Source organism: Scyliorhinus canicula, chromosome 9, assembly GCF_902713615.1.
Source record: "Scyliorhinus canicula chromosome 9, sScyCan1.1, whole genome shotgun sequence".
Classification (NCBI taxonomy): domain Eukaryota; kingdom Metazoa; phylum Chordata; class Chondrichthyes; order Carcharhiniformes; family Scyliorhinidae; genus Scyliorhinus; species Scyliorhinus canicula.
Window position 1 is genome coordinate 170,194,054 of NC_052154.1, and position 26,713 is coordinate 170,220,766.

The 26,713-nt window shown below is 44.2% G+C and overlaps 1 protein-coding gene across 3 annotated transcripts in view; it reads right to left on the reverse strand.

Annotated features, from left to right (window-relative positions):
- sbf2 (SET binding factor 2) overlaps positions 1–26,713 on the reverse strand; it is a 725,521-nt gene that overhangs the window by 276,682 nt on the left and 422,126 nt on the right. For all 3 annotated transcript variants that reach the window (XM_038808179.1, XM_038808177.1, XM_038808178.1), the window contains exons 12-14: positions 25,137–25,265; positions 10,107–10,205; positions 1,079–1,283 (exon numbers count right to left, since the gene is read on the reverse strand). In XM_038808179.1, coding sequence (XP_038664107.1) covers positions 1,079–1,283; positions 10,107–10,205; positions 25,137–25,265 — 433 coding nt within the window. The remainder of the gene's footprint in view (positions 1–1,078; positions 1,284–10,106; positions 10,206–25,136; positions 25,266–26,713) is intronic.

The following is a 26,713-nucleotide window of genomic DNA, read 5'->3' on the forward strand; positions in this document are numbered from 1 at the left end:
TTTTATTTAACATATGAACATAGGTCTACTCTGGATGACAAGTCATTTTCAGTTAAGTCATCAGATTCAGTGAAAACTAAGATCGAGGTCTAAGCAAATGGAAGGAGGAAGCTTCCATGCACCACTAAAATAAGAAGCTGCTCTGCATTGTGTTGTGCCAAAGCAACAGCAGATCTGACAATAGTCAGGCTCTCAGGTGTTTTTGTTTAAGGGTATTTTCTTATTGTGTGAAATGTTCTGTGGGAATAAACAACTTACAAAAAAATCCAAACAAAGCAAAAACAAACAGAATGTGACTCTAACATTTCTAGGACCTGAGTTGGAATACAATGTAGGCACAAGAAATGGAAAATTCCAGTGTTAATTTTGGCAGGAACATCCAAAGGAACAGAAGTTCACTGGGAACACAAACTGACCACAGCATGGGACTAAGTGACTAATGTCAGAGATTGATAACCGCAGTACGGAAATTAGAAATATTATAATAGTCCAGGAGTTGTGATTTTCAGACATTATGCTGACGGCACATTGTTGGGAGTTCAGGGAAAGCTCTGAACTGCATTTAACCTGTGCTATACCTGACCTGGGATGCTTGAAAAGAACAATGAGTTCATACAGTCATCTGTTTAATACTCCAACCTCACCACTCACTATTTATTTTGTGGGGGGAGAGGGATAGGAAGAGTGCTTTGGGACAGGATGACTGGAAAAAAAAGGGAACATATACCTTGAAATAAATATGACTGGTTTATATTTAGAATTGTGAAATGTTACTATTTTTCTGTTTTAAAAACCACAGGTACTATCAAAAGCTTAGGGAACACGCTTACACAGCCCACAGGAACAGTGGCAGTTACTATTCGTATTAGACACAACACTACTGCTTAAATCATCCATAAATCGTGTATCAAACAAAGAACAGAAGCAAAATAAACAGGATAAAGGAAAATACAGATCACATCCTACAGAACTCTTTTATATCTTGGCAATTTGATTTCCAAAGCATTCATGAACACAATTATTTTTAATGTAGACCAGAAGTTCAAGGTTATCCTTAAGGCAAAATATTGATACGCACCAACTGGTGGGCCAGCAGGCACGATGCACTTTTTCTCAACCCGAACAGCGGGTGGTGAATTAAGGTGCTTGGAGAGACCTTCTTGGAGAAGAGCCTGTACTTTGTCTTCATTTATCTTGGGAAATGGAAGTACGTGCACTCTCATATGTGAACCTTCGGTTGGTTTAGGCACTTTCTGAAAAGCCATATGTGGATTTGGATTTTCCTATAATATTTTTCAAATGGAAAAACAGATAATTAAATTTCAATCCTTATGAAAGGCACCTCCAGACAGTATACATGAGATCACCATGTGGAATGTACCCCCTTATAGTACCTCATTGTGCTGCAAGAAATGCCAAGAAGGGTGATGAATACATTTTTTAATAGATGACTCTTGGGCCAACACTTGGAGGGTTTTACTGTTACTTGAAGTTGTTTGAAGGTAGCTAGTTATATCTAGGGGGTATAATAACTTTCATCAAGGCATTATTACCTTGATCGGGCCGCTCTTTGGAATGCTGCTGTCATTGACAGTTGCTTGATGAATTATAGTCATCAGGGATTTATTAAGGGTAGTTCTTTTGATTGACTATTCTCATCGAGTTTTGAAAAAGTCGCTGGCGTGATGGACAGGGGAGTGCCAACGGCTGCTTTATAAATGGATTTTCAGAAAGTATTTGATAAAGAAATGAACAAAAATGAAAATGCAAAATATTGAAGGCAACATTGTGAATTGGAAGGTAGGAGACATCAAGTAGGGATAAAGGGAACATTTTCTTGTTGCACAGATATGACCAGTGGCATTCCATAGGAATCTGTTCTGGGGCTGCAGCTTTCACCGCATATATTAATGGCGAAAATGGGAGAGAGGAGATAGTGTGAATTCTCTGCATATGAATATAATAAAGATAGAGATCATATATATTTGATTATTCAAGGAACTATGGGTTATAGGGATAGCGTGAGTATAGTATGATCCAGTCAAATGCAGAGCAGGCTTGCAAGGTCAAATAACCTACTTTTGCTCCTATTTCTCTTGTTCATTACATGACCTCAAGAGTTGCATTAATCCTTTTTTCTAAATCTCTGACTTCTGAAAATTGTGAAGTGTCTGAAAACAGTATTGGCAGAATTGCTGGTAGCCAACATTAGAATAAATTTACTGAAGTTTTAATTTTAAAAATGGCATTAACAGGAGATCAAGACTAAGTCAACAAGAACAGAGCCAGTTAAAGTAAACCTCAGTAGGGCAATACTGAAGCACAACTATTAGTGACACAGAAATGCCAGTGTGTGAAAGTATTGCTTCATTAACTTCACAGAAAGCTAAAAATTTCCAAGGGATAATTAAAGATTATTTTTTGAACTATGAACTGCAATATTTAAAGACTTGCCGCAGAGGTATCACTAGAAATAATAAGGTAACATAGCATATTTTGAATACAATTGCCATCAATCATTTAGGAAATATTTTATATGGCTTGGGAGTAGGTTACATGACAAAAAGAGGACACTGCAACAAATCTCTCCAGGAGAACAACTTCTCAGGCAATTTATTTTGTCCCAGTGAGGAAGACAACAACATTGTACTTTATGTTGAGGTTGAACAGACAAACATTGAAAGGTAGCTCATAGTTTAAATGATTTAACCACAAAACGTAATTTATTTTGGAGATAATTACTACTTAACCTACATTGCTTTCCAGTAAGAAAATAAATTTGAGTATCCACTACACCTGAATAAACAAAGTTCCAATTCACACAGTCTACTATTTAATTAACTAACCAATAACTCAAGTATCTTGGCACAAAAGGACCATACTACCTTCCTGAAAAAGATGCTAAAGATGCCCGCTAAATTGAATGTTTTTTTGTTTATTGGATTACTAAACATAACAGCAAATTTAAATTCCAGCCCTGGTGTTCAATTCAGCTTATCTCTAGTTCTGGTCTACACTGTGCCAATTCTCATTTCAGTTAATTGGAACATCTTTCAACTTGAATAAACACATTTCTTCTTGGAAGAGTAAGCCGATGGCAGAGAGAAGTTTGTGATTCAGATAGTTCCCGTGTCTCTGCTGTATGAGGCAGCAATGGGATCTACTAAAAATTAGAAAAGAAAACATGCGTGTATGATGGGATGTGAAGGAAAAATTATACATTTAAAGTAATAAAAAAACAAGAACAACTAAATCTGCACGAACAGATCTAAAGGTTTGCTTTTCCCGCCCAACAGGAGGAAACATATTTGTATTGCACAAAAATTCAAGTAATGTCAAATAACCTCTTGGACTTCAGACAAGCCTGAAGAGCTTCCAGGTAATTCTATACCAACTTCAGATATGGAAGAAAAATTGCAGTCATGTGAATTTACTTGACACCAATCTCAGTGATCATTATAAATAAATAAAAAGAAACCTACTATTCTCAACAACACTTTACTTTCATTTATTTAGCATTTTTAACATAGTAAAATACCTCCAATGGCTTTATAGGAGCAATTAGCAATCATATCCTTGAGCTTAAGGATATGAATTTTACAATTGAAGGTTCAGCAAACCAGCAGCTCATGTCGGTCAATAAGCAGAGGTCATTGGTGAATAGGACTGTACACGTTATAAGGATTCAGGCAGCACACCTTTGGATGAGCTCACATTTATGAAGGTTAGAAGATGGGAGGTCAGCTAGAAGAGTGTTGGAATAGTCAAGACTAAACATAGCAAAGCCATGGATGAGAGTTTCAGCAGGAGATAAGCTGTGGCAGGGACAGAATTGGGTGGTGATACAGAGGTTAAAGAATGTGGCCTTGGTGATGTAGTAGATATTGGCGGCACAGTAGCACAATGGGTTAGCACTGTTGCTTCACTGGGTTCGATTCCCAGCTTGGGTCACTGTCTCCCATATCTGCCTGGGTTTCCTCCAGGTGCTCTAATTTCCTAACACATCCAAAAGATGTGCCTGTTAGGTGAATTGGACATTCTGAATTCTCTCTCAGTGTACCCAAACAGGCGCCGGAGTGTGGCAACTAGGGAATTTTCTTTGTTCTTTGTAACTTCACTGCAGTGTAATGTAAGCCTACTTGTGACACTAATAAAGATTATTATATGTGGTTGGAAGCTGATTTTGGTCTTAAATACAACACCAAGGAAGGGGGCAATGTGCCTCAGACAGTTGTTAGAGATCAGAGTCTGTAACAGGGACTGACGATGTGTTAAATGTGTGTTACATAAATTATTCCATTATTTCAAAAGAATTGCTCAAAATGTATATCCATCAACCAATATGTAACCCTTACAACAATTCCTCACCCTAACTGATAAATTCTTTTGTATAAAATAAAGTGTATTTTTTCCACTGAGTCAATAATATAGAAAGGAAGAACACTGCACTGCTTCTCATTTTATATTGGTGAGGTCTGCTGCAGACTCTAAAGAATAAAAATAGTAAAATGTATTCTGTTTAAAGTAATCAGTTTTATTTATTTAATACTTGTTCTCTAATGAGACATATGTGCATCTCACTGCACAATGCCTTAAGATGGGAAATAAGATTCAATATCCTTTTGCAGAGCACAGCAAACCATGCAAGATTCTTCCTTAATCTGTTCACACAACGCAAAGGAGTAATGGGAGTGGAGGGGGGAATTTGTCTCGAGTAATATTGAAGCGGTACGTTAATTACTTCCTTTCTTTTCTTATCAGTTAATAGTCACAAATGCTATCTAAACTCCTTGTCTGAATCTGTTGACCCTCTTATTGAACCTACTGTAAGGGAAATGGAGGCACAGCACAACCAATGGATCTGAATTTTGAAATCTTTCAAAGGTAGTCACAGATTTCGGAATTCCATCTACACTTAAGTTGTCATGTTCTTACCCCAAAAGCAACAAATATCTTCCACTGACTATTGCATATAGTTGGCCGCCTTTGTGGATTGTGTCGGATTATATTATAATTAATGCAAAGATTGGAGTTCTTAGTTTGCCTTGATTAAAATCGTGGTCCTTTGTTTTTTTGGAAGGTAGAGTGCAGCCATAATGTACCTTCGGTAGGTGAAATGGTCTCCAAAGTGATACAAAAAAGGGCAGGGAAGACAAAGTCTTCTTATCAAGGTAGTTGGAATTGTATTAAGAATAGCTATGGTTATATAGCCGTGAACAAAGAGTAAGTCAATAGATATTTTTTGGGTTGGAGAAAGTTTTGTAGTGGTGTTCCCCAGGGTCTATACTGGAACCCTTGCTTTTCCTGATATGCATTAATGATCTGGACCTTGGTGTGAAGGGGACAGTTTCAAAGTTGGCGGATGACACAAATTTGGAAGCATCATAAACGGTGAGGAGGACAGTGTGGAACTTCAAAAGGAGGTAGACAGGTTGGTGGATTGGGCAGAAAGGTGGCAGATGAAGTTCAATGCAAAGTATGAGGTGATACATTCTGGTAGGAAGAACATGGGAAAACAATATAAAATAAAGGATAAAATTCTAAAATTGGTACAGGCGGAGAGGGACCTGCGTGTCATAATGCTTGTTTGAGAGTTGGTGCACACATGGGCCAAATAGTCTCCTTCAGCGCCGTGACAATTTTGTGTCTCTATGACTGTGATGAACTTGAATAAACTAACAAATAAATTTGGACAGCACGGTAGCACAAGTGGATAGCACTGTGGCTTCACAGCGCCAGGGTCCCAGGTTTGATTCCCCGCTGGGTCACTGTCTGCGCGGAGTCTGCACGTTCTCCCCGTGTCTGCGTGGGCTTCCTCCGGGTGCTCCGGTTTCCTCCCACAGTCCAAAGACGTGCAGGTTAGGTGGATTGACCATGATAAATTGCCCTTAGTGACCAAAAAATTTAGGAGGGGTTATTGGGTTACGGGGACAGGGTGGAAGTGAGGGCTTAAGTGGGTTGGTGCAGACTCGTTGGGCCGAATAGCCTACTTCTGCACTGTAAGTTCTATGTTCTATGAGAGGAAGGGGGTATTAACGGTTTTAGCAATTTTAAAAGTGAATAAACCTTCAGGCGCAGATGAGGTGCATCCCAGGCTGCTGTGGGAGGCAAGGGAGGAGATTCCAGAGGGTCTGACAATTTTAAAATCTTCTCTGACCACAGGAGGACTAGAGGACACCTAATATGATACCTTTATTCAAGAAGTGTGGAAGGGATAAACCAAGAAATTATAGGTCAGTGAGTTTAACTTCAATGGGAGGGAAACTATTGAAAGAATTCTGAGGGGCCAAATTAATCTCCACTTGGGGAAGCAATGATAAATCAAGGATGGTCAGCATAGCTTTGTCAGGGGGAGATCATGTCTCACAAATTGAATTGAATTTTTTGAAGAGGTGACTGGGTGTGCAGATGAGAATAGCACAGTTGATGTAGCCTACATGGATCTACTAAGGTTTTAAACAAGGTCTCGCATGGGAGACTGGTCAATGTGGTAAGAGCCCATGGGATCCAAAATTGGCTTAGTGGCAAGAGGTGCAAAGTGATGGTCGAAGGTTGTTTTTGTGACCGGAAACCTGTGTCCAGTGGTGTTCCACAAGGATTGGTGGGGGGTTCCTTGCTGTTTGTAGTGTACATTAATGATCTGAAAGTGAATGTAGGAGGTATGATCACAGAAACATTGGCAGTGTGGTAAATAGTGATGAGGAAAGCCTTCAGATTACAGGACGATATAGACAGGAAGGTTAGATGGGAAGAACAAGGGCAAATGGAATTTAACCTTGAAACGTGTGAGATAATACATTTTTGGGAGAACATAGAACATAACAGCGCACTACAGGCCCTTCGGCCCTTGATGTTGCGCTGACCTGTGAAACCCCTCTAAAGCCCATCTACACTATTCCCTTATCGTCCATATGCCTATCAAATGACCATTTGAATGCGTTTAGTGTTGGCGAGTCCACTACCGTTGTAGGCAGGGCATTCCACGTCCTTACTACTCTCGGAGTAAAGATTCTACCTCTGACATCTGTCCTATATCTATCTCCCCTCAATTTAAAGCTATGTCCTCTCGTGCTGGACATCACCATCCAAGGAAAAAAGCTCTCGATGTCCACCCTATCTAATCCTCTGATCATCTTGTATGCGTTAATTAAGTCACCTCTTAATCTTCTTCTCTGTAACGAAAACAGCCTCAATTCCTTCAGCCTTTACTCGCAAGATCTTCCCTCCATACCAGGCAACATCCTTGTAAATCTGCTCTGCACCCTTTCCAATGCTTCCACATCCTTCCTATAATGCGGCGACCAGAACTGCACGCAATACTCCAAATGCGGCCGCACCAGCGTTTTGTACAACTGCAACATGACCTCATGGCTCCGAAACTCAATTCCTCTACCAGTAAAAGGTAACACACCGTACGCCTTCTTAACAACCCTCTCAACCTGGGTGGCAACTTTCAGGGATCTGAACGAACAAGGAAAGGGAATATACAATGAATGATAGGACCTAGGAAGTTAAATTGCCCTTAGTGTCCAATGATGTGTAGGTTAGGTGGGGTTATGGGGTTACGGGGAGAGGGCAGGAGGCTGGGACTAGGATGCTCTTTCAGATGGGCCGAATGGCCTCCTTCTGCACTGTAGGAATTCTAAGTACAGAGGAATCTTGGTTTGCATGTCCATCGATCCCTGAAGGCAGCAGGACAGGTTTTTTTTTAATACTTCATGGGATATGGGTGTTGCGGCCGGGTCAGCATTTGTTGCCCATCCCTGAAGGCATTTAAGAGTCAACCACATTGTTGTGGGTCAGGAGTCACTGAGTTACATGTAGGCCAGACCAGGTAAGGTTGACAGATTTTCTTCCATAATGGGCATTGGTGAACCAGATGGGTTTTTACAACAATTGACAATGGTTTCATGGTCATTATTAGACTTTTAATTTCAGATTTTTATTGAATTCAAATTCCACCAATTGCCCTGATGGATTCGAACCCAGATTCCAAGAGCATTACCCTGGGTCTCTGGATTACTAGTCCAGTGACAACTCCACTACGCCACTGCCTCCCCAAGAAGGTTAAGGCGACATATGAGATACTTGCCTTTATTAACCGAGGCACAGAATATAAGAGCAGGGAGATTATGATGGGACCGTGTAAAACGCTCATTAGGCCACAGCTGAAGTGCTGTGTGCAGTTCTGGTCGTCAGACTATAGGAAGGAAGTGATTGCATTAGAGTTATTGCAGAGGAGAGTTACCAGGATTTTGCCTGGGCTGGGGCATTTCAGCTATCGAGAGAGAGTGGATAGGCTGGGGTTGTTTTCCATGGAGCAAAGAAGGCTGAGGAGGGCCTGATTGAGGTGTATAAAATCATGAGGGTCATAGATAGGGTGGATAGGGAGGAATTTTTCTCCTTAGTGGTGGGGTAAATTACCAGGGTACATAAGTTTAAGTTAAGGGGCAGGAGGTTTAGAGGGGTGTGAGGAAAGACTTCTTCACTCAGAGGGTGGTTGGAATCTGGAACTCACTGCCTGAAAGGGTGGTAGAGGTGGGAACCCTCACAACATTTAAGAAGTATTTAGATGAGCACTTGAAACACCATAGCACACAAGGCCACAGGCCAAGTGCTGGAACATGGGAGTAGAGTAGATAGGTGCTTGATGGCTGGTGTAACCAGATGGGCCAAAAGTTCTCTTTCCGTGCTGCAAAAACACTCTCTATGACTCCATAACCTAAGCTATGGTTCATAGAACATTGGTTGCTGTGCCCTTAAATCTGACATTTGGTCAGACCCATTTATGCTCATGAAATCAGGTAGGGCTTTGCCTATTGTTGTGAGCAGTTGTACCAACCATTTTTTTTCTAGTAATGTTCATTCTACACCTTTAAAGAGCGGACTGCTCTGCTGTAACTGGAGTCATGTTTTATAGGCCTCTCTTGTTTGTTATCACTGATCTTGAGGTCTGCAGGCAGGTCTATGTGCTGATCTCACAGAAGAGAATTGTATCAGTAGATTTTGTACATTCACAAAATACTTTACTATGACCTATTCTCAGGCGTTTTGAAGCCTTGCTCCTACAATAAAGGTCATATCTAAAAATGCTTAATAAACAATAATAAATCATTGATTGTACTTGCTTGTCATCTAGATAAGAATACAAAGATTTGAATGTGTAAATGTGCTGCCAATACTTACAGAGGAAAGGTAGAATGACACCCGATTGTTTTTTTGGGGTAAGTGGTGCAACAGTTAGGTTTCCCTCGGTTTTCAAATTGTGCCTTTATAAATTAAGTGCTGTGGCCAATATGCACCAATAGATAACAGGGCCTCTTGCTTCCCCAGACGTACATTATTTTTTTTTTAGATCAGCAAAAAGGCTGAATTTCTGTTGCTGTTCCAGCTGGGATAACTCAATGTCCAGGTCTTATTTAATCTGACATCATTTCTGGCCAAGGAATGATCCAGCATCTTAAGTCAGTCTTTTCCTTTCTCATGGACTTGAACATTGGCCTCCAATGGGAAAAGGATAGCATTTCAAAAATCTGTTCTGATATACTGAGTCCTTACCACCCAAATTCTCCTCAAATTCTGTTCGTTCGGATATACACTGTGAGCTCCAGGACTAAGTTTAAATCACTGCAAACTATTGCCAACACAGATCCAATCTGGGTGGAAAAACAAGTGCTTGACTTGCAATCATTCTAAATATACAGAATTTCATATTAAAGCTATCAAACTGACACATAGTGCACTAAAAAAAATTGTTTATATTGCTTTGGCAAAGTCAGGAATAAATGTTAACAACAATATTGGTTGATGTAATTTGAAAAAAACTGAACAGCAAATGGAACAGCTGGATAGGTTTAATATTAATGCTGCGTAGTGAACCTGTGGAGGCAATGTGTTTTTTTTTTAAATTGCAAGTGTCATTAACATTTCTAACTAGTTTCTAGTCTCAGATGTGATATGATGATAGCAAGAGAACATTTTAAGATTTGGGACATTTAGCATGATCAACTGCATAATTGGTTAGCATTGTTATTTACATTCTCACAATGCATGGTTAAGTACATTGCTGTTAAAGACAAAGCGATTTAGTTTATAAAGAAACTTACGTTCTTGTACAGCTGTTCTGCAAGCTCTCGTATGTGTTTTAACATTTTTGGTGGAATTCCCTCCTCAGTTTTGATTCTCTCCACATCAAAAGCAACCAACTACAAAAGAGTAAAAACCGTAACAATTTATATCCCACAATTAGGAAACACTGCAACTGACTAACAATAAATGTCAGTGTCCATTTTAGAGCTGAAATGTTTCTCTCAACAATTTACAGACGTAGGATCCTCCAAATAGCTTTAATAAGTTGTGAATTGATCAAGTGTATTACGAGGAAAGTGTACATTTAAAAAAAGAATCAACTTTGAAAAATCTGGTTGTTACTAAGAAAATTCAAAGGAAGTCTAAGGCCCACAGGGCAGGACACAGCCAACGTTGAAGAGTAGGAGAAAAAATTCTGATCCTGTGAGATCCAGTCTCCTACTGAATCCTGGTGGTGCAAACCTGGTTCTCAGTGCAGTACAAGTGGATGCTAAAAAAGCTCCTTATCTTAAGGTGACAGACAGAGGGGCACTCCATCAGCTCCTTGCAAAAGCCTTTACCTTTGGGATCAGGTTGCCAAGGAGCCAATGACAATAATCAGTCCTGTCCTGGGTCCATTTCCAGACTTGAGGATGCTGACATAATCAATTTCATTCTGAGAAATTTAAAATATTTCAAAGCAGCTGTCTAAATTTCACACCTCAGGGGGCATGCAGAAGTATCAAAATAGTGCAGAGCAAATGCCGCATGATTACAAGGGACATGCATGGTGAATAAAGTGAGACTTTAGTAAATTGTTACAATAAATCACAGGAACATTTGATTGCAAGGAACAGCTAATAAGTTGATGTTTAAACTCAAGTTTATGTTATGGATAGCCATGGAGAACAGATTTTACTTCGACAAAGAGAATGTAGTAACAACAGAAGAGAGATTTGTGATGGCTTTTGGCTTCCAATACAACCTTCTTACTTTTACTAATTTCCTTCAGCTCCACATTTTCCCTGGTCACTTGAATCTCTACATCTGGGAGAATTCCTGTATTTTCCTTGGTGAAAACTGTCACAAAGTTATCATTAAGCTTTTCTGACATTTCTCTATTCTCCATTCTCCTCACTCTGCCTGTAATGGACCTATATTTGTCTTAGCCAAATGCTTCCTTTTTACATACCTGACATACCTATGGAAGCTTTTACAGTTTGTTTTTATGTTTTTTTGCTGGATTGCATTCATATTCTGTTTTCCCTTTCTACCCCAGTTTCTTGGCCTTCTTTGTCTACTAAAAACCTCCGAAGGTTCAGGGTTTATTACTTTTTCTGGAAACTTTCTAAGCTTTTTCTTTTAATCGAATACAATCCTTAACTTCCTTGGATTCCTTAGCTTTTTTAGATTTTGGAGTATGGATCGAATCCACTAGTTTCTGACACAGGGACAAGCACTACCACTGAAAGAAGTTGACAACATAAACAGCATAATTCAATTGCTTTTGAATGACAATTTCTGGAAGCTTAAAAGTATTTTAAAAGCCTATCATTGCTAAAATCTATCAACTATGCCGCATCTCAAGGCCAGCAAGGTAGTACAGCGGGTACCACTGTTGCTTCACAGCTCCAGGGTCCCAGATTCGATTCCTGGCTTGGGTCACTGTCTGTGGGGAGTCTGCATGTTCTCCCTGTGTCTGCGTGGGTTTCCTCCGGGTGCTCCGGTTTCCTCCCAAAAGTTCAGAAAGACGTGCTGTTAGGTGAATTGGACATTCTGAATTCTCACTGTGTACCCGAACAGGCGCCAGAATGTAGCGACTAGGGGCTTTTCACAGTAACATCACTGGAGCATTGATGTAAACCTACTTGTGCCAATAAAGATTATTATTAAAAGAGAGTCTGTCTATTTAAACTGTCTGCTCTATATTTTTCAGGAGAAAATACAAGAGCAGGTTCTCTTGATTGCATAATGATTGCATCTGTGCTTTTAAGGGTTGTTATTTTTTAGACAGACGGTAACCGAAAACAGAAACTGAAAAGGAAAACGGAAAGGAAATTGACTCTATTTCTTTTTTTCCCCCTCCTCTCTCTCTCCCCCCTCTTCCTCCACCTCTCTCCCCCTCTTCCTCCACCTCTCTCCCCCCCTCCACCTCTCTCCCTTCCCTCCTCTCGCTCTCCCCCTCCTCTCTCTCCCCCACTTCCTCTTTCTCTCCCCCCTCCTTTTCCCCTCTCTTCCCCCTCCTTTCCCCCTCTCTTCCCCCTCCTCTTCCTCTCTCTCCCCCCTCCTCTTCCTCTCTCCCCCCTCCTCTTCCTCTCTCTCCCCCCTCCTCTTCCTCTCTTGCCCCCCTCCTCTTCCTCTCTCTCCCCCCCCTCCCCCTCATCCACTGGCATAGTGGGATCCTCTGACATTGTGGGATCCACTGGCTTCGTGGGATCCACTGGCTTCGTGGGATCCACTGGTATCATGGGATCCACTGGCCTCCCTGCGAGGCTGCAGCTGGGTGTCGTTCAGCACGTGCACACAAACGTGGACCATGTGGAACAGCACCCAGGGGTTCTCCCAAGCCATCGGAGACTCCTGAGTGGTCAGGATCAGTGCAGTGTGGCGCCCTGGAACACTGGCACCGTGGCACTGCCCAGTTGGCACCTTGACGCTGTCACCCTGGCACTACCAAGGTGCCTGGGTGGCACTGCCAAGCTGGCAGGAGCACTGGTGCTCGGGTACCACGGTGGCACTGCCAAGGGTCCAGGCCCGAGGGGGGCCATGCCCATGAAAGGAGCGGGGGGGGGGGGGGAATTTGAAGAGAGTGGGTGTGCAAGACAGATAAGTAGGGGCATCCAGGAGGTTGAGGAGGTGACAGGAGGTGGCTCTGGAAAGGAGGGGGTGCTGTAAGGGGGCTTGGGGGTGCCTGAAGAGGGGGACCCCCTAGCGGGGTGTTCTCACATGAGGGTGTCGGGTAGTGCCCATATGTGCGGAGGGTGACATTGCACATGGATGGGGGGCTTGGGGGACCCACAAGCTCACTTAGAGATCGGGGCACCCTTTCGAAATGGCAGCCTGATCTGAGTTCAGCTTCCCAGTGCTAAAACAAAATTCAAAGTGTGGGCTAAACCAGTGAGAAACTCCCCAGGCACAAAACAGGTGTCCAAGTGTCATTGTAAGAAGTCTTACAACACCAGGTTAAAGTCCAACAGGTTTGTTTCAAACACGAGCTTTCGGAGCACGGCTCCTTCTTCAGGTGAATGGAAAGGCTTGTTCCAGAAATGTTTATATAGACACAGTCAGAGATGCCCCGGAATGCGAGCACCTGCAGGCAATCAAATCATCAAAGATGCAGAGAGAGAGGTAACTCCAGGTTAAAGAGGTGTGAATTGTCCCAAGCCAGTTCAGTCGGTAGGCCTCTGCAAGTCCAGGCTTGTTGGTGGGGGCCGAATGTAATGCGACATGAATCCCAGATCCCGGTTGAGTCCGCATTCATGCGTGCGGAACTTAGCTATAAGTTTTTGCTCAGCAATTTTGCGTTGTCGCGTCTCCTGAAGGCCTCCTTGTAGAATGCTGACCCGGAGATCAGAGGCTGAATGTCCTTGACTGCTGAAGTGTTCCCCAACTGGAAGGGAACAGTCCTGCCTGTTGATAGTCGCACGATGCCCGTTTATTCGTTGTCGCAGTGTCTGCATGGTCTCGCCAATGTACCACGCTTCGGGACATCCTTTCCTGCAGCGTATGAGGTAGACTACATTGGTCGAGTCGCACGAGTATGCGCCGCGTACCTGGTGGGTGGTATTTCCACGTGTAATGGTGGTGTCCATGTCGATGATCTGGCATGTCTTGCAGAGATTACCCTGGCAGGGTTTTGTGGTGTTGTGGTTGCTGTTCTGAAGGCTGGGTAATTTGCTGCAAACAATGGTTTGTTTGAGGTTGCGCGGTTGTTTGAAGGCCAGTAGTGGGGGTGTGGGGATGACCTTGGCAAGATGTCCATCCTCGCTGATGATGTGTTGGAGGCTGCGAAGAAGATGTCGTAGTTTCTCCGCCCCAGGAAAGTACTGGACGACGAAGGGTACTCTGTCAGCGGTGTCCCGTGTTTGTCTTCTGAGGAGGTCGGTGCGGTTTTTTGCTGTGGCGCGGTGGAACTGTCGATCAATGAGTCGAGCGCCATATCCCGTTCGTACGAGGGCATCTTTCAGCATCTGTAGGTGTCTGTTGCGCTCCCAAGTGTCATTGGATAGCGGTGGGGAATTCACCGACAGAGCCGGTGGGAAACACCCCGAAAAACCTGCCTTTGAACCTTTTTGGGAGAATCGTGCCCTAAGTGTAGGCTGGACCGGGGAAAATCTCCCCAAGGTCTGAGAAAATTACTAAGTGTGGGTGAATACTGGTACGGATCTTGCCCAATAAGCCGCAGAAAACATCCTGCAAAACACGCCCAAAATTGACACGTAGAAATATTTTGGTTAAATTGCACCCTGTAGGTAAGTTTGGCTTCTACGCGGCTATAAATTAACTTTGCGAGACCCAAAGCTACGTCTTTGGGAAGGCTTTGGAGGAGGCCTTCCAACCTTGCTCCTTGCTCCCTTCTTCTTTAGATAGCCCCTTTGGAGTTGACATATTTGAGTCTCTCGCTATCCCTCTCACTACCCCTCTCTTTCTCTCTCTCTATCCATCTCTCTGTCACTCTCTCTCCCTCTTTCTGTCTCCTGCTCTATCCATCCATCTCTCTCTTTCTCTCTCTCTCCTCCCCTTCTCTCTTCCCCTGTCTCTCTCTCCCTCTCTCTCTCTATCCCTCTCTCTATCCCTCTCTTTCTATCCCTCGCTCCCTGTCTCTATCTCCCTCTCAATCCATCTCCCTGTCACTCTCTCTCCCTCTTTCTCTCTCCCGCTCTATCCATCCACCTCTCTCCCCCTCCCCCTTCTCTCTCTATCCATCTCTCTAACCCTCTCTCTCTATCCCCCTCTCTCTATCCCCCTCTCTCTATCCCCCTCTCTCTATCCCCCTCTCTCTATCCCCCTCTCTCTATCCCCCTCTCTCTTTCTCCCTTTCTATCCATCTCTCTGTCACTCTCTCGCCCTCTTTCTGTCTCCCGCTCTATCCATCCATCTCTCTCTTTCTCTCTCCCCCTCCCCTTCTCTCTCTTTCCCTGTCTCTCTTTCCCTCTCTCTCTATCCTTCTTTCTCCCTCTCTCCCTCTCTATCCATCTGTCACTCTCTCTCCCTCTTTCTCTCTCCCGCTCTATCCATCCACATCTCTCTCCCTCTCCCCCTCCCCTTCTCTCTCTTTCCCTCTCTCTCTATCTCTCTCTATTCCTCTCTCTATCATCTCTCTAGCCATCTCTATATCGATCTCTCGCTCTCTCTCTTTCCCTCTCTCTTTATCCCTCTCTATCCATCGCTTTCTCTGTCCCCATCTCTCTCTATCACATACCGTGGCTACCCCCACCTTTTCTGAGAAAGTGCCAACGTTTTGAAAGGGTGCCCCGATCTCCAAGTGAATTGAGGGTCTCCCACACAATCCATCCACAGACAATACCTCCCCTCCACACATGGGTAATACCCCATACCACCCACGTGAGAAAACACCACTATGGGATTGTCGAGGGTCTAGCCGTGTTCAGGCATTCCCCCCAACTGCCCTTGGAGCGCTCCCTCCATTCACCTCTCCAACATTTAGAAGGCATCTGCATACCCATCCTTCACACGCCCCTCATTCCCCCTTTCATGGGCATGGCCCCCCTCAGGCCTCAACCCTTAACTATGCCATCCTGCTACCGGGCACCCCGGCACAGCTACCCTGACACAGCCCCAGCCAGCCTGGCAGTGCCACTCCGGCACCCTGACAGTACCAGGATGGCAATGCCAAATTGTCAGGCTGGCAGTGCCAAAGTGCCCGGGTGGCAGAGGAAGAGCGAGGCTGTCACCCTGCCCTGCCCCTGACCACCCAGGAGTTTCTGATAGCCTGGGAGACCCAGGTGCCATTATGCCTGGTTAACGTTTCTGGCCCAGCGCAGGCGAAATCCAGATCGCAATGTCTCGCGAGGTTCAGTTGATTCTCGCAAGATGTCTCAAGTGTTGCGAATCTTGCGGGACCTCTCACAAAATTCAACAGCCTCGCCGGGCCACAAGTCCGGTGCGACAAGGAAGGTAAATTGCACCCACAATATCCATAATAGCAGGAACAGATTAAGATATTAATAGCAACACATCATCCAAGTATAATGTGATTTTACGTTGCTTCCCACCACTGGACACCCAAACACCGCAGATTCTGTCTAATTACCTCTCCTAGGGGCGCAAGAGAAATTGCTAATAATACGGACAATGGCCAAACCCTGCCTCCTCCCTCAATGAAGGCTAAAATTAGATCTATAACTGTTGGAAAGAACGGCCACCAGAGGATTTTTATAACTCACTTGTGTCTACTCGAATTCCCCTCCCAATGCAAAGTTCTGCAGCATGAAGAATAAATATCTCACCCAATCAAAAGATTTCTCTGCATCTAACGAGATCACTAAGCTGTCTATCGCCTGCTTTTGAAAGACCTGAATAATATTTAAGAATCTCTTAACATTGTTATATGAATTTCTATACTTTATGAACCCAGTCTGATCATCCTGGATAATCGAGGAGGATTTTTTCTCGATGTAACGTTAGCATTTTAGACAACAATTTCAAGTCTACATTCAAGAGTAAAATCGGTCAATAGGATTCACATTCCTTCGGGTTCTTGCCTGCCTTCAAACTTAGGAGATATTCACTTCTCAAAGCAACTGAGGCAGCAGACCTGCTTCAAATGAATGATTAAACATACCAATCAGAGAATCTATTAGCAAGTTAGGGGGGCAAGGTAGCACAGTGGTTAGCACAGTTGCCTCACAGCTCCAGGGTCCCAGGTTCGATTCTCGACTTGTATCACTGTCTGTGCAGAGTTGCACTTTCTCCTCATGTCTGCGTGAGTTTCGTCCGGGTGCTCCACAGTCCAAAGATGTGCAGGTTCGGTGGATTGGCCATGCTAAATTGCCCTTAGTGTCCAAAAAGGTTGGGTGTGGTTACTGGGTTACGGGGATACGGTGGAGGTTTGGGCTTGGGTGGGGTGCTCTTGCCAAGGACCAGTGCAGACTCGATGGGCTGAATGGCTTCCTTCTGCACTGTAAATTCTATGATTCTGTGAAGTCTTCAAATTCCTTATAAAAATCACTCCCAAAACCATCAGGCCCCAGAGCCTTACAAGACTGAAGATCCCTCAAGGCAAAAAACACTTCCCCCTGAGAAATGAAATGAAAATTGCTTATTGTCACAAGTAGGCATCAAATGAAGTTACTGTGAAAAGCCACTAGTCGCCACATTCCGGCGCCTGTTCGGGGAGGCTGGTACGGGAATTGAACCGTGCTGCTGGCCTGCCTTGGTCTGCTTTCAAAGCCAGCGATTTAGGTTTAGGGTGTGAAATTGTTGGGAGTATATAGGAAGAGAAAAAAATGCTCCATGGATACTAGTGCATCCCCTGACTGGCCTGATTTATATATATCGGCATAGTAGCTTTTAAATGCCCAATTAATATCCTCCGTCTTAACTATTTTATAACTGGGGCAGCATGGTGGTGCAGTGGTTAGCACGGTTGCCTCACGGCGCCGAGGTCCCAGGTTGCATCCTAGCTCTGGGTCACTTTCCTTGTGGAGTTTGCACATTTTCCCCGTGTTTGTGTGGGTTTCGCCCCCAGAACCCAAAGATGAGCAGGGTAGATGGATTGGCCATGCTAAATTGCCCCTTAGTTGGAAAAAATGAATTGGATACTCTAAATTTATTTTTTAAAACTACTCTATAACTCTTGCAATCGAGCACAGTGGAAATAGCCCTAGCGTCCACCTTCTTCTTAGTAAGGAAAACCAAATACCTACTCTGTTTATTTCCAAACTCTTTTGGCTTTTGTTTGGCAAACATTTGTACCCCTCTCAGCACGTTGAGTCAGCAAGGAGTTCAGCATTTTATAATTTTTGCTGGCTATATACAAAATAACCAGGGCAGCACAGGGCGCAGTGGCTAGCACTGCTGTGTCACAGTGCCAGGGTGCAGGTTCAATTCTGACCTTGGGCGATTGCATGGTGTTTACACGTCTGCCCTGTGTCCGCATGGGTCCTCTGGTACTCCGGTTTCCTCCCACAGTCCAAAGATGTGCAGGTCAGGTGAATTGGCCATGCTAAATTGTCCTTTCGTGTCCAAAGATGTGCAGTTACGTGGGGTTACGGGGATAGGGCGGGGTACTGGGCCCAGGTAGAGTGTTCTTTTTGAGGGACGGTGCAGAATTCATGGGTCAAATTGCCCCCTTCTGCATTATAAGGATTCTATGACCAAGCCCCTTGCAAAGGCCTTACAGGTTTTCCTCAAGATTGAAGGGCTTACTTCAAAGAGAGAGTAGCGTAAGAAGTCTTATAACACCAGGTTAAAGTCCAACAGGTTTGTTTCAAATCACTACCTTTCGGAGCACTGCTCCTTCCTCAGGTGAATGATGAGGTTTGTTCCAGAAACATATATATAGACAAAGTCAAAGGAGAGAAGAGAAGAGAGAGAATTGGCTGAATAGAAGAAATCAATTTCGACCTTAAAATATGAAATAAAGTTATGATCCTTAAGCAGAATAAAAATTCCAAGAAAACCGGGGCAATATCACAGACTACAATACTACCTATACAGCAGGTGGCCACTGAATGTCTTCGGCATGAAAAAATAATCAACTCTAATATTACATTGGTGGGAAGTGAAAGAAGTGAAGAGTTCTCCGCCTCCCCACCACGTGTTCCTCGGCAGCGCGCCGTCGCTGGTCGCGGGATTTTCCCTTTCCACAACCGGCAAATGGGATTCCCCATTGTGGTTACCCCACACCACCATGAATCCTACAAATCTTCCATAATTACACCAAGGAGTCTTTCTCCTCAAGAGAGGAAACAAAATATGCCACAAAAATGAATGTCACAGATTGACCATTATGCATTTTAACCCTTCCTGTTTAGACTTAATCCACACCCCCACCTCCCAGCAGTGGCACTACTCATATTCATCCTGATCACAGCAAAGGAGATGTTAAAACCTATACCTCTGAATCGAAAATACGGATATACTTCTCACAGCCCTCGTGTCATACAATCAGCACAGCATATTATTTAACGAGAAGGAGCACGCTGAGGAGTAATGGAACTCCCTGCCATTTTTAAGGATAAAAACTCACTGTAGTGCTCAATTGCTAAATCATCCCTGTCAGAATAAAAAATACCAAGACAGAATCAGGAAGGAATTATGATGATAAAGGATTGAGTCCAGATTATACAGTGAATCGCAGTCTGTTACTCAACTTATTGCCTTCCATGGATTCACAAAAGCCAAGGTTAGCCGGATTGTTGAACGTCTTTATAGAGTCGTCTGATTTTACCCTCAGTGTAGCAGGATACAATAGGACAATTTGCACTCCAGTGTCCTTCAGCTTCCTCAAACTTCATCAAAGCCCATGTCTCTCTAATGTATCACCATCGCGAAATCTTGAAAAATAATGAGACCTTCGCTCCCGCATAGAAAAGACCCCATTACTTTGAGCTGCCTCCAAATCTAGCTGCCTCCGGTGGCATAGTGGTTAGCACTGCTGCCTCACAGCACCAGGGACCTGGGTTCAATTCCAGCCTTGGGTGACTGTGTGGAGTTCATACGTTCTCCCTGTGTCTGCTTGGGTTTACTCCCGGTGCTCCGGTTTCCTCCCACAGTACAAAGATGTGCAGGTTAGGTAAACTGGCCATGCTTGCCCCATAATGTCCCGGTTTAGTGGGACTACTGGGCTGCAGGGATAGGTCCAGAGCCTGGTTCGGGTGCCCTCTCAGGGGGCCGGTGCATACATGATGGGCCGAATGGACTCCTTCTGTACTGTAGGGATTCTATGATTCTACGATAACTCTTTGGCGATCCTTGAATTTATGAAAAAGAATAACTACAGGTCGGCATAATTGGTTTTCCCTTGGCCTCACAGACAGGATACAATTCACCCTTTCTAATTTAATGTGCCCACCTTTCATTTCTAAATTAAGTAGTCATAGTAGCCAGCTCTCAGAATTTAACTAGGAGTTTACCTTCAGCTCATTCTGGCAAATTGACAATCTGGGCATTCTTCCTTCGGCCTCGGTTCTCCAGGCCGTCAAGGAATGCTTCTCATACCACATAACGGCTTTTTTAAGTATTGTATGCAGGCCTCTATCAAGGAAGTTACATTTTCGACTGTTCTAATTCTCTCCGCTGCTTTGTCAAGCTTTTTATCCATGTTCTGCAGCTCTATAGGATGAGCACTGATATTTTGTGCTTCCAGACCTTGTTTCTTGCCAATGACCTTAATAATATTAGCAGTCATCAGTTGAAATGCCTTGGAGAGTGCCAGATCGAGAACCTGTTCGCTCACTAAATTGCCAAGTTGAGGAGTTGGCTCCACTCCAGTCACTTCTGACTGCTCTTATTTGTTGACGATTTTCTTAATATCACTCGGCATTTTGTCACCAACGTTGAGCCAGAAATCTTCCAGGGACTTAATATGGAGTTCTCACCCCCGGATTAGTTAAGCACGAGCTGTGCGAACACGGCAGATGAAATGATTATAGGCTGAGTAGTGCCAAAGCTCACAGAAACACATCTATTCCCGTGCTTGTATCACATGACTCCCGGGACAGTTATGACTAATGGTTCCAGATATTTCTTCCAGCAGCCAAATTCATAAACACATCCAAGGTGCCTGGCTGATCACTCTGGACTTGATAAGGCATCTTTTTAGCAATAAAACATAAACAGAGACACACACAACTCATCTGAAGTAGCAACTACATGCAAAGCAACCTGTTCTTAATGCATTTATACATAGACAAACAGAAATATATTACTATCAGTCAGTAACTAATCAAACCATTGATTTTGTCCATCATAACCTAATACAGAGTCGATACAAAAAGATATACTGTAAAATAGAAGCTCTTATGATATGCCGGGTGGCACGGTGGTACAATAGTTAGCACTGCTGCCTCACAGCTCCAGGGTCCCAGGTTCAATTCCAGCCTCGGGTGACCTTTGTTTACGGAAAAGAATGATATCTCATAAGAACTGGTGTGGAAGTTTGCATCATTAGAATAGATGTAACAGTGACTGTGGGAATGGAATGAAATGGAGACCTGGATTCTCCACTTCCGAAACACGAATCGCGATCTGGCGGAGAATTCGGTCCCTCGCTGGCAGTGATATCAACGTTTGCGCCCTGTGCCAGCGGATCCACGCAAAACGGTCTTTTGCATGGATTTCAATATCATTAGCGGCTTGGCAATTTCATGGTCCATCCTTCCGCGATATTCCATCCCTCGTCGGCAGAAGTCTCGCAGGCGCGAATTAGTACAAGGATTGACAAGGGGAGACCTGGGCGCCATGGCTGCGGAGGGGCAGCAAGAGGCATAAAAAGACTTAAAGGCACCAAAAAATTGTTGGGCTTGCCGGGGTTAACTGCCGAGCCAGGGGCACTAGCAGTGAGCAACTTGGTGCCAAGTCCGTGGACTCGGGATGACCCCTCATGTTCAGGTTGGCCCAACTCAGACTGCCATTGCTGCAACCTGTCTCTTAAATACACCCTTTTGGTGCCAGTTACAGGCACCTGGCATTCTACTGAATGCTGCCTGTGCCCTTTGAACCTCTGGTCATCTGAGAACCCACCGAGGCCACCCTTCTGGACACCCTCATACCCCAGCTGTTTCATCAAGGGGATGGGCATCAGCTTTGTTAAATTCCACCTATGAAGCCCCATCCATTCCCTCGCTACCTGAATCCCCAAATAGCTAAACCTGTCCCTCGCTACCGTAAATGGCATTCCCCTAAATTCATCCCCTGTCATCAACTGGGAAAACCTTGCATTTCCCTACATTCAGTTTGTACCCTGAGAACCCTCCAAACCTCCCCAGCAGGCCCATAAGCCTTCCCATACTCTCCAACGGATCCGAAATATACAGCAAGAAGTCATCAGCACAGAGCAACACCCGATGCTGCCTCTGTCCCCTCATAATCCACTGCCACTCCGCCGACCCCCGAAGAGCCATCGCCAATGGCTCTATGGCCAGCGCAAATAGCAACGGCAACACCGGGCACCCTTGCCTCATACCCTTGTGGAAGTCAAAGCTTCATGAGCTCATATCATTAGTCCTCACCCTCGCCCTTGGTGCCACATACAGCAACCGCACCCATGCCACAAATCTCGGCCCAAACACAAACCTTCCCAAAACCTTGAACAAGTACTGCCACTCCACCTGATCAAATACCTTCTCCGTGTCCATTGACAGCACTACATCCAGCACCAGAACCCCCCCCCCGACGGATTCATCACCGCATTCAATGGCCATCTTGTATTACTCGTGAGCTGCCTGCCCTTCACAACGCATGTTTGATCTTCTGCAACCACCCCAGGCACACTCCATCCCCCCTGCCAACAATTTAGCCAATACTTTCGCATCCGTGTTCAATAATGATGTGGATCTATACGACCCACATTCCACCGGGTCCTTCCCCTTTTCCGGGCTTAGTGTGATTACTGCCTGCGTCAACGTCTCCGGCAATTCCCCCTTCTCCAGTGCTTCATTAAACGCCCTCAACAGATGCGGTGCCAGGTCCGTCGCAAATTCCTTATAGAATTCCGATGGGTACCCATCCTTCCCAGGGGCCTTCCCTGACTTCATACCCCTGATACTATCCAGTACCTCCCTCAAACCCAGGGGCTCCTCCAATGCCTGCCTCTTTGCTTCCTCGACGTGGGGAAATTCCAGCTCATCCAGAAACCGCCCATGACTGCCTCCTCTTCCTCCGGGTCTGCCGCGTAAAGTCCCTGGTAGTATTCCCTAAACGCCTCGTTTATCCTCCCTGGCTCCAACACCATATCCCCAGCCCATATCTTCAATATTTCCCTGGACGCAGCCTGTCTCCGCAGCTGGAGCGCCAGCATGCAGCTCGCCTTCTTCCCATACTCATTTTGCACGCCTCTTGTCCTACGCAGTTGTCCTACCGCCCTCCCCATTGTCAGCCTGTCAAACTGCCCCTGCAACATTTTCCTCCTTGCTAATCCCTCCATGGTGGGAACCCTCGTATATTCCCTGTCCACCTCCACTATCTTGCTCACGAGACGTCCATGTTCCGCCCTCCTTTCCCTATCCGCACGAGTTTAAACAAAATAATTTCCCCCCCCGGACCACTGCCTTCAGTGCTTCCCAAAAAATGGCGCCGACACAGCCCCATTCTGATTCAACTCCACATATTCCTTAATCGCCGCCCTCACCTTATCACTGAAACCTCCATCCGCCAAGAACCCAGAGTCAAACCTCTACCCTGATCTAAACCGAATCTCCAGCCAGTGGAGCACATGGTCCAAGATAACTATCTCCACATACTTTGCCCCTTTCACACCAACCAAAATCTCCCGACTCACTACAAAGTAATCAATCCTTGAATGCACCTTAAGACGGGTGAAAATAAGGAATATTCCCTTCCCCTGGGTTCTGAAAGCGCCAGGGATTCACCATACCCACCCTCTCCATAAGCCCCCCAGGTTCCTTGCTATTTGTACCCTACCCATCGACCTGGGGTTCGACCTATCCACCCTCGACTGTAGGACAAAGTTAAAATCTCCTCCCATGATCAACTGGAGCATGTCCCATTCACAAATTCCATTTTTTTTCTCATTAATATCGTCACTCCCCTCGATTTCGAATCAAACCCTGAGTGAAAAACCTGCCCGACTCACCCTTTCCTTAACCTAAACTGATCCTTCACACAGAGGTGTATCTCCTACAGAAAGACCATGCCCGCTTTCAAGCTCCTGAGGTGCGCAAACACTCGCGACCTCTTAACCGGCCCAGTCCCAGGACATTCCACTTTATCAGCCTTACCGGAGGCTTACGTCTACAATCACCTCTACTGTCCGTCATCTTCCCCACTTAACTCCTGTCCCCTTAATTCCACGCTATACGTAGCCCATCCCAGATGGCCCCTTTCCAAATGGAGAATTCCGGCCCAAATCCTTGAAGGGTATGAGGAAGTGTAGTTGAGGTAACTGTGGAAGTCATTGGACTTATAATGAATATTAGTGGCTAGTCTGTCACCAAAATTGGAAACAAAATCAAGGAACCACAGCGTTGGAGACCATCAATTATGTATTTGGCTGACTATCTGTCTGAAGTTTGCATGTTCTCTCCGTGTCTGCGTGGTTTTCCTCCGGGTGCTCCAGTTTCCTCTCAAAGTCCAAAGATGTGTAGGTTAGGTAGATTAGCCAAGCTCAATTGTACTTAGTGCCCAAAGATGTGCAGGTTAGGTGGGGTAACGGGCATAGGGTGGGAGTGGGCCTTGGTAGGCTGTTCTTTCAGAGGGTTGGTATGGACTTTATGGGCCGAATGGCCTACTTCAGCACTGTAGCAAGTGGCTCTATGAGTCAGAGATCGACCATGTGAAACTGAGAGAAAGGTGGTAATTGGAAACAAAGTTGAAGACGTTTTCCAATCCAGGCAGGAGCAGGACATGGCACCAATATGGTCATTACTGTACCAGAAAGAGAGAGTTGGGGAAACAGGCCCCAATAGAAATGCATTCAGAACGGTTCCCAATTTTTGAAATAAACTAAGCCAAGGAAATATTGTTTTATGCATGTTTAAATTATGAAGAATCTTAACACTAATTAAGCATGCATCATTTTTTGCCAACTTGGAAATATCCTTAGCCAAAATCAAAAGTGTAATGTGCTTTATCAGTCCTGATTAAGACTAAATAGATGAATAATGCCATGGAAGGGAACATGCCATTCTTGTCCCTAGACTATTGGATACAATTCTAGGAAATTCAACTGTCAAGTTAATGGAATTATAGATAATTTATAACATGTGTACAATGCAGTCATAAAAAACATTTGATAGCAGAAAATGAAATATTAGTATTTATCTGTTTTCAACATTTCATAACTTAAAAATCCTAAAATGGCAACCATGAAAAGACCTTCACGTTAAATGGAGAATAAGAAAGGAATGCAACAGAATTCTTACATCATCAAACAAATCACAGGATCTGTAGGGAGGTCCTCTTTCTGACACAAATCCTGCAAATGCCATTCCATCAAGAACTTTTGTCAGGAAGTCATTTTCAACCAATCCACGCTGTCCCAGGAAGGCTGCCTGCAGTATGAACAGATATTTCCAGATAAATATTCGTTTGCTTATGACTCAACAGCACGTTTAATTAGACATTGGGCTGAATTGTCATCACAGAGGCAGAAAACAAGAAGCAGGGTTGTTTTCAGCTCAGAAATGGTGCTCTGGAAGTGGAAACTGATAAATGGATGAACCCTTAAATTGTTATGGAGACAGCCTCCCTGTCCAATTAAGGGCGGGGGGGGGGGTTTCAATCAAAGGCCTTCCAGCTTCAAAGAAGCAGTTGGCTGCAGCACACATTAAGTAAGTAACAGAAATATCTCTGAGGCCACCATTACGGAGGGATTCTCCCAACAAAGTGATCTTTGGCCATATCTCCATCGAGGTAAGGAGGGGAAACACTGATCGTCACATCAGACGCGAGGAATAATCAATAATCTCAGTGACTGGAAATCTGCCATCCTTATCTGAGCTGACCTACAGATGACTCCAGATTCACAGCAATGAGGTTGACTCTTAACTTGCCTCTGCATTTGCCTGGCAAGCCATTCAGTCGTACCAAGCAACCATGGAAATGTCAACCAGATGGACTGCAGTTGTTCAAAACTGGAGTTCACCAGCAGCTCGCAAGGACAATTGGGGATGGACAACAAATGTACACTGTCCGTGATTCCCACATCCCATGAAATAATAAAATAATATACATAGAAAGGAAGCCTATGTTACTGTCCAGTAAACTGGAATAATTGTATTGCTACGACGAATAATTGCACTCGGCAAATCTGCCATTTATGGAATGATATGGCCTTTGCATTCTGCCAGAATAGGGATTCAAAAATGGTCTCCTTTTAAAAAGTCATGATTGTACACTGCAAAAATTCTGGAATTTGCTCATAATCGAGTGACCGAATGAGTGCATTTGGGATAAGATGACTTGAAACATATTCACTGTCACTATGTTGACACATGCTAACACATATTGATAAATTGGGACAGGCACTTAAAGCAAAACAAATGTGACTGACATGATTAGAACATTTAAAACTAACTGAGGATGAGACATGTAGAAGCGTGAAGCAGCATGTTGGTTCTGTGATGTGTCACAGCAACCAGTAGCACATAGCCCGTAAATTGCAGCAAGGTGGGAAAGTTTTGTTTTTAAAAATGCATCTATTTTGTTTTCACCCTTGCCAGAAACACATCCCAAATTGCTGCACAGTGTTCTTAGCAAATTAGCTCTTTCCAGCCTCCCCCAACATGTTTCTTGTCTCCAAGTCCAACCCTGCCCATACTCTCATTTAATGGAGTTTGATTAAACTAATGAATACACTAGCATTACTGTATTCCACAAAAACTCAAATTAAACACATATTTCAATAGTTTAGCGTGAAAATATTTTTTCTTCCAAATAGTCAAGCACACTGCTTAACAAAAAAACTCTCACATTAGTTGGAGTCAGCTGTTAAAATCTG